This window comes from Scyliorhinus torazame, chromosome 14, assembly GCF_047496885.1.
Source record: "Scyliorhinus torazame isolate Kashiwa2021f chromosome 14, sScyTor2.1, whole genome shotgun sequence".
In the NCBI taxonomy this organism is placed as follows: domain Eukaryota; kingdom Metazoa; phylum Chordata; class Chondrichthyes; order Carcharhiniformes; family Scyliorhinidae; genus Scyliorhinus; species Scyliorhinus torazame.
In genome coordinates this window covers 58,325,772-58,341,706 of record NC_092720.1, presented here as the reverse complement: position 1 = coordinate 58,341,706, position 15,935 = coordinate 58,325,772, and the positions used below count along the sequence as shown (strand labels likewise).

Sequence of the window (15,935 nt, the reverse complement as noted above, 5' to 3'; positions counted from 1 at the left end):
TCATTCATTTACTGGGTGGACAACCAGTGAAAATTGAAATGGACACTGAAGCAGCCATTTCATTGGTTCCAGAAACTGTTTATTAAGAGAAACTATGATATATCACCTTAAAACCATCAAGATAGCACTAAAAACATATACCAGGGAAGTTGTGCTGTTGAGCGGCCATATCAATGTAAATGTGCAACTAAGCGGACAGATTGCAGACTTGTCCCTGCGTGTTGTTAAAGGGCAGCACGGTAGCACAAGTGGCTAGCACTAGGGCTTCACAGTGCCAGGGTCCCAGGTTCAATTCCCCGCTGGTCACTGTCTGTGCGGAATCTGCACGTTCTCCCCGTGTCTGCGAGGGTTTCCTCCGGATGCTCTGATTTCCTCCCACAATCCAAAGTCTTGCAGGTTAGGTGGATTGGCCATGATAAATTGTCCTTAGTGTCCAAAAAGGCTATGAGGGATTATTGGGTTATGGGGATAGGGTGGAAGTGAGGGCTTAAATGGGTCGGTGCAGCCTCGATGGGCTGAATGGCCTCCTTCTGCACTGTATGTTCTATGTAACTATCCAGCTCAAATGGGAGAACCTAGCTGGAGGGAATCAAGCTAAACTGGGCTGAGGTGAATCTCATGTCAGAGTCCAACGCAGTTTTACTGAAGATTTTAAAGAAACATCCCACAGTCTTTAATGAAGAGCTGGGAAGCATGAAAGAGATCAGTCAAGCTAAAGATTCAGGGTGAAAGCCAGGCAAGGTGCTTAAAGGCTAAATTAGTGCTTAAGGTTGAGGCAGAATTGGAGAGGCTGGTCAAGGCAGGGGTCCTCAAACCCATTAATGTAAGTGATTGGGCCACGCCCATCGTATGTACGCATGATGCAGAAAGATGGTTCAGTACGAATGTGTAGCTGTTTTAAAGTCACTATCAATTTGGTAGTGTGTGCAGAGCAGTACTCTGCCCTTAATTGATATTTATTTGCTGGGTTGGTTGGAGGCCGGTATTTCAGTAAAGTTGACCTTAGTCCAGCTTATCTTCAGATAAATGTGGATCCAGGTTCACAACAATATTTAACAATTGTGACACACAATGGGCTATTTAGATATAAAGACTTCCATTTGGCATTACATCCGCACCTGCATTATTCCAACATGCAATGGATAAAATTCTAAGTGAATTAGAAGGAGTTCAGTGCAACTTAGACAATATTTTAGTTACTGGAAAGAGTGAAGATTGTCTTCAAACTTAGATGCTACACTCCAAAGACTAGAAGATTACGCGCTACAAGTACAGAAGGATAAAGGTGAATCCAAATCTTCCATTGAATATCTCGGACACGTAATAGATGCAAAGGGACTGCACAAATCGACTTCCAAAGGAAGTCCATAACTGAGGCACCTGCACCTCCAAACATAACTCAACTTTGTTTGTGTTTGGGCTTATTAAACTGTTTTGAAAGTTTTGTCCCTAATCTAGCAACTATTCTCAATCCGTTATACAACTTATTGTATCAAATGGAAATGGAAGAGGGTGAATGCAGCAAGAATGGAAGATCGAGGGGCAGGTCGCAGGGTCTGATGGAGGCACGTCACAATCTGGAGAAGTTGCCGCAGAGACTGTGCCATGAAAAAGGAGGTCCTGCTATGTAGCCTGCAGGGACAGTGGACTGACAGCCTAGGGTAAGAACTAAAGAACTAGCCTCTGAAGGGAAAGCTCTGAAAAAGCAGCCTAATCGTTTTTTGAGTCATGAGACAAGGCTAAACGCTGTGTGTTTCATAAAGGTCTAGAATTATCAGCAAGGAACTGTACCACTTGTGAGAAGTGTATACCTGCCATCATATTAGCACAGACAGGACCAGTTTCCTACACCATTCAAACTCAAGACAATGCTATGTGGAGAAAACACGCTGATCAACCTTTAGCAATGAGAACAAGGTTGCCAGAGACAGAGTCAACCAAGAGTCCGCAACAAACTGTGCCAAGTGAAGAGCTGTACATACCCGAGAACCTGACAAAACCCGAAACAACTGTAAAAGACAGGCCTCAGTTGAGGACATTTCAACACCGAGTAAATCTCCAAATTCTACATCAACTCCTGTTGAGACAACTATGGACAATGTCCAAACGAAATGAAATGAAAATCGCTTATTGTCACAAGTAGGCTTCAATGAAGTTCCTGTGAAAAGCCCCTAGTCGCCACATTCTGGCACCTGTTCGGGAAGGCTGGTATGGGAACTGAACCGTGTTGCTGGCCTGCCTTGGTCGTCTTTAAAAGCCAGCGATTTAGCCCAGTGTGCTAAACCAGCCCCAGCTAAACCAACTGAACCAAAAACACCAGAGGTTACAATCAACACGAAAAAGCAGATTCCTGAGATTCACCAACAACCATGCAGGAATCGATGTCCACCGGTATTGACTGTTGTGTATGTTAATTGTTCATATTGGAAATTTTGATTGTTGACCTTATATTGTGTTTCATTGTAAGAACTTCTGATGTAAAGGGTGAGAAAAGTGTTGCGTATTCATGTTTGTTCCTTGTTGAAACAAAGTCACGATAACAGCTTTATCATGTGATGTATTGATGTTGCTATCCGCAGTTTGGGCGGGCGCACAGTCAGTCTATTCTAGCAGCCTGTGAAAAAGCACCTTTCCAATAAAGCTCTTGGTTGTTTGTACCTTTGTGGTCTACAAGCCTATATTTTAAAAATAGTGCCAAGAGTGGAAAAGGAACTTGGTGCTGAAATGAAAGTACAGAAAGTGCCGTCAAAGAAAAGAAGGAATTGTTAAAGAAACATTCAGGACTCAAAGATAAAGAATGGTGCAGAAAGGTAAAATGGAGCACAAGGAAAGTGATTGGTTGCTAGAGAAAGATCACTTGCCATGGAAGAAATAAACAAAAGTCTGAAAACCAAAGAGGGATGAAAAGATATCTTCAAAATAGCAGCTGCTCAGGATAGGTTAACAAATGATGTGGGAAACATCCGTACAATCAAGGAGGAAGGTGGAGTAACCTTCGTGAAAGAGAATTAAATCATTGGGAGGTGTGGCCAGTACTTTAACTGGCCTATAAATGAAGAGAACTTGAGAATAAAGACAGAAAAGGTAGCTGCAAATCAAGAAATGATAACTAGCATCGATCTGGAAGAAATCAGAACATTGCTGAGAGAGGAGTGAAGAATGTCAAAGCAGTAGGACTGGATAAGATACCAGCGGAAGTATGAACCGGCTTGGGTGCATATGAGGTCCAGATATGATAAGAGAGAATATCTCACTGGAACGAAGGCAATCCATTTTCAAAGGAAAAAGAGACATTCTAGATTGCAAAAAATACTGAAGAATTAAACTCCCACCACATCCTTCAGGATTTGGGAGACAGTCATGGATCAGAGGTTGAGAAAAATAGTGGAACTCCATGAAAGTCAGTACAGATTCATGTCTGGAAGGTGCACCACCAAGGCCATTTTGTTTGAGACAAATTATGGAAAAATATTGTGAAGGTCATTGCAACATGAAGATTGTATTCATCTTCCTCGAGAAAGTTTATGACCGGGTGTCGCGAGAGGGAGTTCAGAGGTGTGCTAAAAATCATGGATTCCCTGGGAAGTATGTGCAGCTATTACTTTGCCATGTGCAAGGAGTACCAGACAAGATTTTCAAAGTTAAAGTTGGATTCCACTAAGAATAAGCACAGAGCCCCTTTCACTTCCTGATTGGCATGTGTGTTCTAACTGGGCAAGTGAAATGGAAAGTGTCGTAATCAATAGTGTTTGCAGATGATATTGAATGATGTGATGGGGATGTTGAGAACATGTCTGAGTATCTGGAGAATTGGAGGAAAGTACAGGAAGACAGGGGTTTGAAGATCAGTTGACCAAAGACTCAATTTATGGACTAGCATTTTGAAACTAGGGAAGAGGATCAGAGTGAAAGTGTACGGTTTTGGGGGAGACTTGGAGAATGTGACTAGTTTCAAGTTCCTGGGGTGAGTGTTGACAGAGATAGGCCGATGGAAATGGAAATTAAGCAACAGGTTAGCTCTGGTTGGAGTGGTTGGAAGAAGTGTAGTTGAGTGTTATGACAGAAGAGTATCGCTGAAACTGAAAAGAAGGCCAGGATTTTCTGGTCCAATTCCCGCTGGAAGTCAGTGGATCTTTGGCTGGTCCCACTACGGACTGGAAAATCCCAGCCAAAGAATCCACAAGCCAATTAGTGAGGAAAATGTGGTGGCAGGAAAATTAAATGCAGTAGGATTGGAAGAGGAATGGGTGACTGACAGGAGGAGGTGATGAAGGGTAATCAACCAACATTATGATGATCCCAAGTTAAATGGGTGTAGCAAAAGAAGTTCTATTTGATCTGGAGGCATAATGATACCACAGTTCAATACAGAATGGAATCATAATCCATTCTTCATTACAACCAACCCTCATTTAATATTACAGTGTATTTCCATGTCTGAATGCATAGAAACATATGGAATAGAAACAGTAGCATTATAAATATTCCCCATGGTCCCAGCAGAATCTCACCATAAATCAGTAGATTTACTGTTAAAAATACTATGCCAGGGCAACATGGTGGCACAGTGGTTAGCACTGCTGCCTCACAGCACCAAGAACCCGGGTTCGATCCTGGCCCTGGGTCACTGACCGTGTGGAGTTTGGGTCTTACTCCACAACCCAAAGATTTGCAGGGTAGATGGACTGGCCATGCTAAATTGCCACTTAATTGGAAAAAAATGAATTGGGTACTTTACATTTTTTTTAAAAGAAAAAAAACTATGCCAATCCCAAAGGTTTATAATAACCAAACTTAATGTTTAATAGTTTGTTTGGTTGGTGTCCTTTTGAATAATTAAATCCAGGCCATTAATTAAATCATGAATTTGTCATCACAATCAATTCCAAACTAAAAATAATTCTGTAACTACAGCATAAATCCATTTAACACTTTTTTCCAATCTATGAGAATACTGCCCTGTGGTTAATGGTGCAAAGACCATGTAGGGCTATGAATATTATAATGCTTCAATGGCTTGGTAACTATCACCGGAATTTCACCCTTATCTCACACATAAATCCTGGAGGAATTATTAAAATTCATGCAGAAACAGGGATTACGATTTTAACATGAACCTTCAGATTATATGATTTTGTTGGAACTTCAGTATAGACCTTCAGCAAAAACATTTACAATGACAATTTAGGTTTATATTACGTTTTAAATGTAATTAAAACATTCCAACGTGCTTTACAGAAGTACCTGAATTATCAGACAAAATGTGACACCACGTAACATAGAAATATCAGGGCATGTGACCAACTGCAGTGTCAAAGTACGTCTTAATCAGTATCTTAAAGGCAGAGAAAGATGCAGAGGCAGTGATGTTCAGGGAGAGAATTTCTGAGCTTAGGGCTAGAAAAACTGCAGGCACGGCTGTGAATGGTGGTTTAACGGAATTCAGGGGTGTGCAAGAGGCCAGAATTAGAAGAATGTTGTGTTAGGAAGCTTCTTTTAATTCATTCATGGGATATGGACGTTGTTGGCTAGGCCAGCATTCATTACCCTTCCTTAATTACCCTTGAGAAGATGGTGGTGAGCTGCCTTCTTGAACCACTGTAGTCCCTACAGTACACCCACAGTGCTTTAGGGAAGGAGTTCCAGTATTTTGATCCAGCGACGGTGAAGGTTTTGCGTCGATCTTGTTCCAAGATAGTGTATGGCTCGAGGCAAACATGAAGATAGTCTTGTTCGCACGCATCTGCACCCTTGCTTTTCTAGGTGGTAGGGGCCGTGGGTTTTGGAAGGAGCCTTAGTGAGCTGCTGTCATCTATCTTGTAGATTGTACACGTTGATGCAACTGTGCATTGGAGGACGGGAAAGTGATTATATAAGATGGTGTGTGGGGTGTCAATCTAGCAGGCTGCTTTGTCCTGGGTGGTGTCAAGCTTCTTATGTGTTGATAAAGAAATAGGGATAGATATGAACACAAGGGTAAGAATTTTTAACTGAGTCATAGCTAGACTGGATGTAAATGTAGATGAGCACCCACATTGAGGGTGAAACAAAGTCCAATTTCTGAGATTGCAAACGTGTAATACAATAAAGGAAAAGGTCAGAGCTCCTGCTCATTACTTATTTTCAAATCTAATGCCACATGAATGCACATAATGCAAAAACGTTTAAAACGTATTTAGCGCAAAACATCTTATTTCCTTCAAACAGCAATATCACGACTTGATAGTCAGTCAGATTGGTACTATTTACATATTAGTTATTTGCAATTCTTTGTTCCAGCAATATCATCAAACTAAAAGCTTAAAAGATGAAATTAGCAGCATGGAAGCAACCATTACTGAGCTAAACCTAACCTTAAAACAATATTACATTATGTGTATTTGTAAGAATCCGGAATACAAAACGTAGGCTGTTTTTCAGCTACAGAAAGCCGCAGCACTTGAGGTTCGAAAGAAAATGCCAGACAGACTCTAGTTAATAGCTGATTATATCACTGCAGATAAGCTACCTACCATAAGATAAATTTCAATTAGTTAAGACTAAAAAAGCATTTCCAAAACAAGGAGAGCTCCATCAAGCAAGACACACTCTGAATCAATTGTTTCTATATTAATTTGCTTCAAAACTATTTCATAGCATGCCACGTCCTTCACTACAATTTCACAGCAACCAGAAACTATGATCTGCTTTTTCTCCCAGTGACTACTGACGTAAAAGACACGCATTTAATTCTGAAAGGCTTCAACTAAATAGCAGAGGTTTCCTTTTTGAAATGTAAAACTGAATGAGAGGAGAAGATCCCTTTTTTAAAACCAGCTCATCTCAAGCCTACTGTTGTAAAACATAATCTGGCATTGGCTTGGGGGGGGGGGGGGGGGGGGGGGGGCTTACTTTTTATTACAGTAGCTAATGCAATTGTGATGCTCCACAAATTATTGTTTAAGGAGCCACCCAGTGGTTAAACCACATATGGCAGAGGTATTTACAGCAAAGAGGAAGTATTGACAATCTTGTACATTTACTCTGGAACCAATGGGTAAATGGGTTGTATAGGGAGGGTGGGACTCATTTACATTCCACCCTACGATGGTACATGATAAAACAGTCTAGCAACATTCAGTGTTTCCATTTGCACATCTGTGCAAAGTGCAGTATCCATAGAACGATAATCAATCAAAAGGTCAAAAGTCACTACCTGCAGCGGAGGAAACAACAATTGTAAAAAAAACATAAATAGCTTAACTAACTGGATGTTGCATTAAGCATTTTTTTCCATTTCTTTTTAATTTGCATTTTTCTCATTATCATCCATCATGTGCAATCCTAGTTCCTGAAAACATACACAGACTCAATTCAAAGATTTCCGTAATCAAAGCTGCATTTAAAATATCACTACTTTTAACAATAACATTTCTATTTTGTCATGTAAGAAGGATGAAAATGCATACTTTTCTGGAGTTCTTCATGATTAATCATGTTCCAGTATAGCTGAATTTTACAGAGATTATGTAAAAAATTGTAAGAATCTAATGTTGCTTCTGCATGGACTCCACCAATATTTAAACACGTTCAGTGCTTGTTTATTCAGTGGTTCATCTGCAAGAATCACTCCCAAAGGATCTGTTTTACACACTAGTCCTAACTCCCCTAGGCTTTCATTATATTTCTAAATCTCATATAGCTAGGAGCCATGCAATTCAGATAAGTTAATTACCATGATCAGATAGAAAGAGAAAAATTCCATGATTTATTGTACTACATTGTAACTTTGCATTATGGCCAGCTGAGATATTAACCCTCCTTTAACTCTTACAAAGCTGTCATCTCCATGAAATCTGTATGCCCTGAACAATTTTATGCTTGTCAACTCACACCCTCAAAGTTCAAGAATTATATAGTATTGCAGCAATAATGGTATGTATTAATGTATGAATAAAAGATTAATACTCAAAACTGTAAATACACAAGCATTGTTTCTACACTGTCTTCTTCCACATTGCCTTTATCATCTCCTTTATTATTTCTTATTCATTTTGTCTTGCTATTAATAATTGTAAAGTTAAGTGTTTCCCTCTTCTCCACCACTCCATATAGGTTAAGTCTGTATCCAATGTTAAAGTCTGTTAACTGGAAGCGATGGGTGGCATGGTGGCGCAGTGGTTAGCACTACTGCCTCATGCGCTGAGGACTCGGGTTCGATCCTGGCCCTGGGTCACTGTCTGCATCGAGTTTGCACATTCTCCCCATGCTTACGTGGTTCTCACCCCCACAGCCCAAAGATGTGCAGGCTGAGTGGATTGGCCACGCTAAATTGCCCCTTAATTGGAAAAAAAGAATTGGGTACTCTAAATTAACAAAAAAAACTGGTTATGAAATGCAATATCAAATTTAAATATATTACTGTTGTGTGGTGAAACCTTTTTTTCACTCTGCTCAATTGACTCCTGGAAAGAAAACTGCTCATTGCACAGAAGAGCCAGCTGAAACAAAGGGAATCATTTTCAGCCTCGCTGCCTGGGAAGTTAAACTGACAAAACAAATTGTCCATCAATTTTAGAATCATAATAAAAATCAACAATTGGTCTTCTTCTATAACATGCAGGTGATCCACCCCTCCAATTTACTGCCAAGAGGTGAAGACAAAAGTTATGCCAATTTATCTCAGCACCAAAATTGACAACCTTGTTGAAAACAGTCATTATGTTTGGTGTAGGAAAATGATAAATATCACATTGAGGTACAGCAGTTAATGTGCCTTTATGAGATTGTGCTAAGATACATTGATTCAAAAGATCCTGTCAGCCAAGCTGATAGCACTCTTTGTTGTTATTAATGTTCAATTGCAAAACAATTTAGGTTCTGCCATTGGTTTCACAAAAAAGGCATCTCACTGCCTGACCCCCCCATTCAAATGCATTGAATATTGTGGAGTTCTAGTAATTACACAGTGATATAAACTAAACTTGTCATAGAAAAAGTTAAGTCATTTTAAGTCTAAGTAAGTTTTCTAAAAAGTGATGCTTCTTAATTATTGCAGGTCAACATTTCTGACACTGCAAATGAACTATTATAAATATATAGTCTCATGCTTTCAGGTTTTAATAGTTGTGAGAGTTCTTTTAATCATTTATTCTTCAAAAAAATTACTTTCTGTCCTTTTTTCTCTTTAAATCTAACCTTTCTTTGTCTCTCTGTACCACATTTGACGATGAATTTGCCATTCTAATTTACACTTTCTTGGTCAGACCCTGCATTGTTAATTTCATAATCCTTCATACCGGTCGATTAAGGTGGCACAAATTTTCTTGCCCAGGTCACTCAGCTCCCAGATGCCCTGTAAGAGACACTAAACAATTTCCATCCTACATTTGCAGCAACTTACCATGCAAAATATAATTGAAAGTAAACAGGCATCATTAGTTGGCCTGCATTGCAATTTTTGAGTCATTGTTATGATAGATTAGATGAAGCTCACACTGTGCTCTGTGACAACAATGAAAGCCTGAAATTGGTTTGTGTTCCCTTTTCCAGGACTTCTTTGATCAGCACCGACTCCATCAAAATGTTTGTTTGGTTGGGAATTTCAACAAATGTGGAGGGAGCCGAGCATAAAAAAACCACATAATCCATTTTAATGAAGTTATCAATTGTATTAAATTAGAATGCAAAGTAATTTTATATCAGTATATTATTAAAGGAAATGTTTTTTTTTAATCCCTGCTAATTAAGATGTATAATCTCCTCTTTACAGTTTTGCATTACGTTTATAAAATGAAAAATGAAATAGAAATTACATTTAAAAAGCGACCTAGAACAGAAAGGAATCATCTAAGTTGGTTGGGGCGCTCCGTGAGGGGTTGAGGACCTAAGGAGGTTTTTCTGTCCATTTAAAACTGGTGATGCAATAAATAATGAGCTTTTGTAATTGCAGATTTTAATTATAGAACAAACAGCATGTTTGGGGCCCACACTTTTAGGGATAAGATCAACTACACTTTTGTCGCACAAAAAACATTGCTTTTAAAATTAAATTAAGAGTACCCAATTCCTTTTTTTTCCAATTAAGGGGCAGCTTAGCGTGGCCAATCCACCTACCCTGTGCATTTTTGGGGTTGTGGGGGTGAGACCCACACAGATATGGGGAGAATGTGCAAACTCCACACGGACAGTGCCCCGGGGTCGGGATCGAACCTGGGTCCTCGATGCCATGAGGCAGCAGTGCTAACCACTGTGCCGCCCTGATAAGAAACATTGCTGAGATACATGGTGGCAACGGGAATTAGCCCTAAAGTAAAATATAGATGAGAAATAGTTGGCGCCATTAGGTGAAAGCATATGAGGCTGATTAAAACAGCACTTTCAAGAGCAGCTGCATGAAAATCCCATTAAATAATAAAGGGAAAATTCATAAAAGATGGCTTTCCATTCGAAAAACAGAATACGTGACTATCCATTACTCAAATGCCAATCCACGCATCCCAACAGAAAGTCAAACTAGAAAGCACATCAATAGAAAAGCTCAATTGGTTGAAAAAAATTGAAGCATCTAATACTCAGGTATTTGTATCATAGCATTTTAAAAGGATTTAAGCGTCTGTCTAATTTCTCTGACTTCCCCCAATAGGATCAATGCTGACTGCCATTTATGAGAGGATTCATTGATTTGCCAGGCAGAAGTTGAAAATCTAGTACTACAATCATGCTTTTACTGTTACTTTTTTTTGTTCTATAAGTGCACATCCAAAAGGGAAAAAGCAGCACCTCAGCAGTCTCCGGGCTGTCTACTGATGTCTGGTGTGCTAGCCTTCGCACTAGAGAAGTCGTAGTGTTTCCCAGTGGGAAGAGAGCTGCAGCTGACTTCACTTCCTTCCACTCCACACGCAAGGTAGTATCAACTGCCACTGTGAAAGACAGAATGCAACACTACATTCATCCAGGACATTGAGAGAATAGATGTTTTAGCAAAGCTGAAATATACAACTAATTCTATTTTCGGGCTTTCCCAATTCTTCCGTTCTTGACCCAATTCCTGGGCCATTCGCAAACCCGCAAAAGTTCCAAATTCTAAGTTTTTAAACAGGTCAAATACATGAGCCTTTCCTTAAAACTGAAGAAACCGGCGCTGTTTTGTGTGTGTGTGTGTGTGTGTGTGATTCCAGTCCTACTACCTTGTCAATTAATTCGATGTATTTGAATCAATTTGTTTGTAAAACAAATGTAGATATCGCAACATCCCCTCTGGCTGTTGTGAGCACACAGGTCGAAACAGCCCTGCTGGCTTGCTCTCTCCGAAACACAATAGCGTGCTGAGATTGAGGGCGGGTTAGCACAATACTGGAGCACGGCAAATGCAGGTTGCCAAGGAAACCCAATCGATTTGCAATTTTATTTGCAACTGCCACACAGACGATGGTATGAAGGAAAAGTGCTAACCCAGCGGGCAATCTCGGCATGCAGAGACTCTGGGTACTCGCAATCAGTTCTAATTGGGATTTGGAGAGTGGGCACACAACGTTAGAAACAGCACTTTCGGGGGCGCAAAATATGTACATGTTTGGAATTGCGCAGGTAATATTTAATAATTAATCACGGACCGTCAAGCTATTCCCCCGACACGCTGTTGACACTGCTGGCTTGATGTTTGCTTTTCCTGTCTGCATCTAAAATAGTAGCAGAGCAGTGCCCTGCTGGTAATGTTGTCATGTGAGGCAGTCAACACGGTCCAATAAACACTGACTTTGTTATGAAATATATTTGAAATGAAAATGAAATGAAATGAATGAAATGAAAATGAAAATTGCTTATTGTCACGAGTAGGCTTCAATGTAGTTACTGTGAAAAGCCCCTAGTCGCCACATTCCGGCGCCTGTTCGGGGAGGCTAGTACGGGAATTCTACAACTGGAAGCCTAAACAAACCAAACTCAATCTTAAACGGGTCATCCTACTGGCGTTGCACTTACCCCGTAGCCGAAATGCACAGATCAGGTACAGATTGTTTATGTTTAGAGGTCAACCCCCCCCCCCCCCCCATCACCCCTCCTCCTCGGCCATTGCTAGTTAGCAAAGTGTCAATTAAAGATATGGTTGAGTGCGTATCACACCGTGATGATGATTTCAGCATTTATGCAGTAGTTATCCATCTGAACCGTGTCTGTTCACACAAATAAAATCACCACTGGTCCAGTCTACAGTAAATATAGAGGAACACACTGTAAATCAAACAAGGTGGCCAGTGTTTTCAAGCGAATCAACTGGTCTGATTGCAATAGAAATATTATGACAACACTGCTGTGTTGGAAAAGCCTACTCAATTCAAATGAAAATTCTCCGCTCTGTTACCCATGACTAGATTTTTTCGCTCTGTCCTGCAGGTACACAATTTGCACACAGATACAGTAATGTTCTCAAAGTATCCTGGACCAGGGAATTAGGGCCAAAACCACATTGGCAGAATTCAGTGAGTGAGAAGCAACTTTTGAATTGGATGGCCTGACGAAACTTTTTCACTCAGAGCCAGAAATGTTTTGAATAATCTGTCAACCCAGGTACCAGAGACAACTAATGGGGTTGCTCAGAGGTAATTGCACTTCATACTGGGAAGAGTATGATTTTTCTGATTTCTTAAATAGTCCTAATCTGTTAGTAGCTCAAACAAAGCAACGCCCTTCTAATATCTGTTGGCAGGGCCGACATACATGTCCTATTCTAATCCAAGTTGAATTGGAAAGTTAAGCAGGAAAAGCACAGGGACGTTATTTGTGCAAATGTACACAATGAATAATGTTTTGCCTGCCCTTTCCTACTCGCGCTGCTTAATCCTACTTTAGCTACATGTACATCTTTTTCCCTCACAATCACAATTGTCATTTCAGCAAATCTTTCATGAAGGTTTTGAGCTTCAGCGGTGCAGCCAACCCTTACAGCAACAACGCATACAATTTATACAACCAGATCAACAAGTCACCTGAACCAGAGTCTCTCTCTACACTTTCCTCAGCCAAATGTCTCAGGCAGGTTGGTGTTCCTCAAGAGCCCCTATTATACAGGCGGGTTCAGCAGACCTCAACATTACACCGTTTGGCTGCACCAAACCTCTACACAGCTCGACTGAAAAATCAGATGGATGTAGTAAGGAGCGGGCGACTCCGACAAGACGCGTGTTTCCAAATCGATTCAATGCAGCCGTTTGAACAATTTGGTTTTATTCACACACAAAAAATAAGGGAAAGGGGGGGGGGGGATCTACGAAGGAAACAGCTGGAGGTGGACATTTATTGGTGACAAAAGCAAAACGGCCACCCGCGTGAAGCACATTCGCTCTTAATTCAGCACCACTGGCTTCTCTGAAATCACAGATCCGTACGTGCCATATTTTCATTAAAAGTGGGCGGCTCAATAACAATGTCCCTGGTTTCATCCGTTGCCCGTATTCTTAATAAAACTGCAATCCTCTTAATGAGGCAAAAAAAAAACACATCCAAGCGACGCATCGAAAGTATTCCCCCAGGATCTTTATCATCTAACAAATAAAGGACGGAAGAAAAAAAACCTCCCGGTGGGAAAGATAGAGTGCGTCCAGTGTAACTGGCAGCAGTTTGCATGGTAACAGTATTATTTATTGAAGTCAATTCTTAATGCTCTCTGGAGAGAAAATGGCCGCGTACTACTGCTCCTGGTATTTGACGATTAAATCATGATTATATGTGCAGAGTGTGAGGAAAGTCTGATACACCTGACACTTAGCGCTCGGCTGGCTATTTGCAATCCACAGTACATCAGCTCACAGCCAAAAACCAAGATTGCATAATATGGATGGATCAAAATTGTACTAAACTGGTCTAACTTGTTATAAATCACATTTCAATGCAAAAAACATGGAAAGCTACGTCATCTATTCTGGTAGTGTCAACCTCTCTGCAGAGAATAGTCTGGTCAACTCTTCAATGCTACCATTTGCCGATTGTAAAACGTCTTTTTAATGCATTGATCAGAAGTTGGTCGGTGCTGGGCTCCTGTGTGCAGCCTGGCCAGGGCAGAGTGGCGCTCAAACTAACGCAGAGCTGATGGCCCTGCGGTGAGATTGCTGCCTCCGATCATTCTTCAATGGCCATACATTTTATACTCGGAGATGTGTGGCAGGGTGAAGAGTGAATGAGGGCATTGAATGAAAAAGAATCGGCGGCTTCGGGAACGAGCCACGCCCAAAGGAAAGATGTCGGTCGCCCTGTCTGGTTTATCTGACATTTCCCATTTCATTTATCGAACCGACGGCTCTGGAAAGTTCATTTCACCGCCCCATCTAATTTCCTCAAGTCCAGTAGCCTCTGACTGAATCCACAGGCGCCAGTGTTGACTGGGGCTCACAATACAATGTCCACAGCGCCACACATACATTGCTTTCTGAAGAAAGCAAGTGTAAACGCAATCTTCGCACTTGAAATACGGTTTACCTGCTAAGATCATCTCACCATGTTAGGTGACACGCTTCTTTGAAACTGTAAGGGATGTCCAAACTGTTGGTGGCACTGGTTTTACTCCCCCTTCTGTCTGAGCACTGCCTTTGTGATTAACATTCACTTGCGTGTTGAAAATTCCCAGTCAAAGGTCTGAGTTGTACCCTCTTTAGCTATCCAAAACAGCCGAAATCCCGCGGCTCCTCCAACCAAACTCAGAGGCGGGGGAGGGTCTGGCGACCTTCCCTGGCTATCCAGTGGCTGAATGTGAAGCAGGTGGGCGCATTTTAACATTTAGGGTCGAGTTAGGGCCACCCGGTTGTTGAGAAACGCCACCTTAAAAATTATCGATTTGGACAAATTGTTTCAAAGATGGTTGAACCAGTAAAAACAATTCTGACCCGATCGCGTAAAGAGCACCGTCCACTGAGCAGAAAAAGGCTGCAGGGGCTGGGAGTAAGTGCTGTTACTTTGCTGACGGAGATCATAGTTGCATACCGAGTGATTCCGTACAGAGCATGGCTGGACTAATATATAACACACTTGGATTCACGCGGTTAAGGAGAAGTGTGATTGCTTCATAACATAGATAACGGAGAAGGAACAATATAATGCATATACATGGGAAGCCTACATCCAGCCGTGCCCATGAATAGCCTTTACTGGAGAACATTAAACCTGCAGAAGGGGTCCACTGAAAACTGCAATTCACCCTACTAAGCTGCTGCCTCGCAGAAAGACTAACGAGTCTACACACAGCCTGAGTACCGCCTGAGAGGCCAGCAAACCCTGTTCTGTCCACAATAAGAAAGCAAAGCTTACCAATAGTTGTCTTGGAGCCTATACACCCCATAATCGGCGTTTTTTAGGTGAAAATTTAACCCTGGTTCCAGACTGGAATCATTTCCACAGTACCTCATGGAAATTGAAGTCGCGGGGATGTATGTGAACACTGAAAAGCTTTCCCCGGCAATGAGTGTCGTACAGAGTGGCAGTGAGATGTGGATTGCCTCCTGGCTGCCTGCACCTGCTCTCCTGGGCTCTCTCACTCCAGCTCTGCCTCTTGTACAGTCGCCCCGGCACGTAGCAAACGCCACTTTACGTAGCGTGCGGCGAACTCCGAATTAGCCGAGGCTGTCAGCGTGATCCTTTGTGGACTATGGGGATGGGGACGGGGGGGATCTCTGCCTCCGCATCTCCTTGTTATTGGACACAGCGGCGGCTGACGGTCCCTCTGGGCAGTCTGCTGACAGTACAGCTCAACCCGGACTAGCGGTGCAGCAGCGCACCCAGCTACACACTGCTGCTGAAAACTCCCACATCTCCCCGTCTGAATAATAACACAGCGCCCGTGGTTTGTGTGAGTTTTGGTGGGGGGGGGGTGTAGTTTGTACTTCCAAGTCTCTCTCATTAAATTGAAGTGCAAAGTTCAGTGGGATTTCTTGCAGTGATTGAAAGAGCGAGTTGTCCTGTCCTTTTTA

At 41.6% G+C, this 15,935-nt stretch overlaps 1 protein-coding gene across 6 annotated transcripts in view; it reads right to left on the bottom strand.

The window, feature by feature from the left end:
* The window catches only part of fam131ab (family with sequence similarity 131 member Ab), a 92,439-nt gene extending 76,832 nt beyond the window's left edge, over positions 1 to 15,607 (bottom strand). The window contains exons 1-2 of one of the 6 annotated variants that reach the window (XM_072474250.1): positions 15,277 to 15,607; positions 10,762 to 10,901 (exon numbers count right to left, since the gene is read on the bottom strand). In XM_072474250.1, coding sequence (XP_072330351.1) covers positions 10,762 to 10,901; positions 15,277 to 15,307 — 171 coding nt within the window. In that variant the 5' untranslated portion in view covers positions 15,308 to 15,607. Of the gene's footprint in view, positions 1 to 10,761; positions 10,902 to 11,168; positions 11,190 to 15,276 lie in introns of those variants that run through there. The other 5 variants (XM_072474253.1, XM_072474252.1, XM_072474251.1 and 2 more) reach the window with 5 other exon arrangements.
* Positions 15,608 to 15,935: the final 328 nt, after the last annotated feature.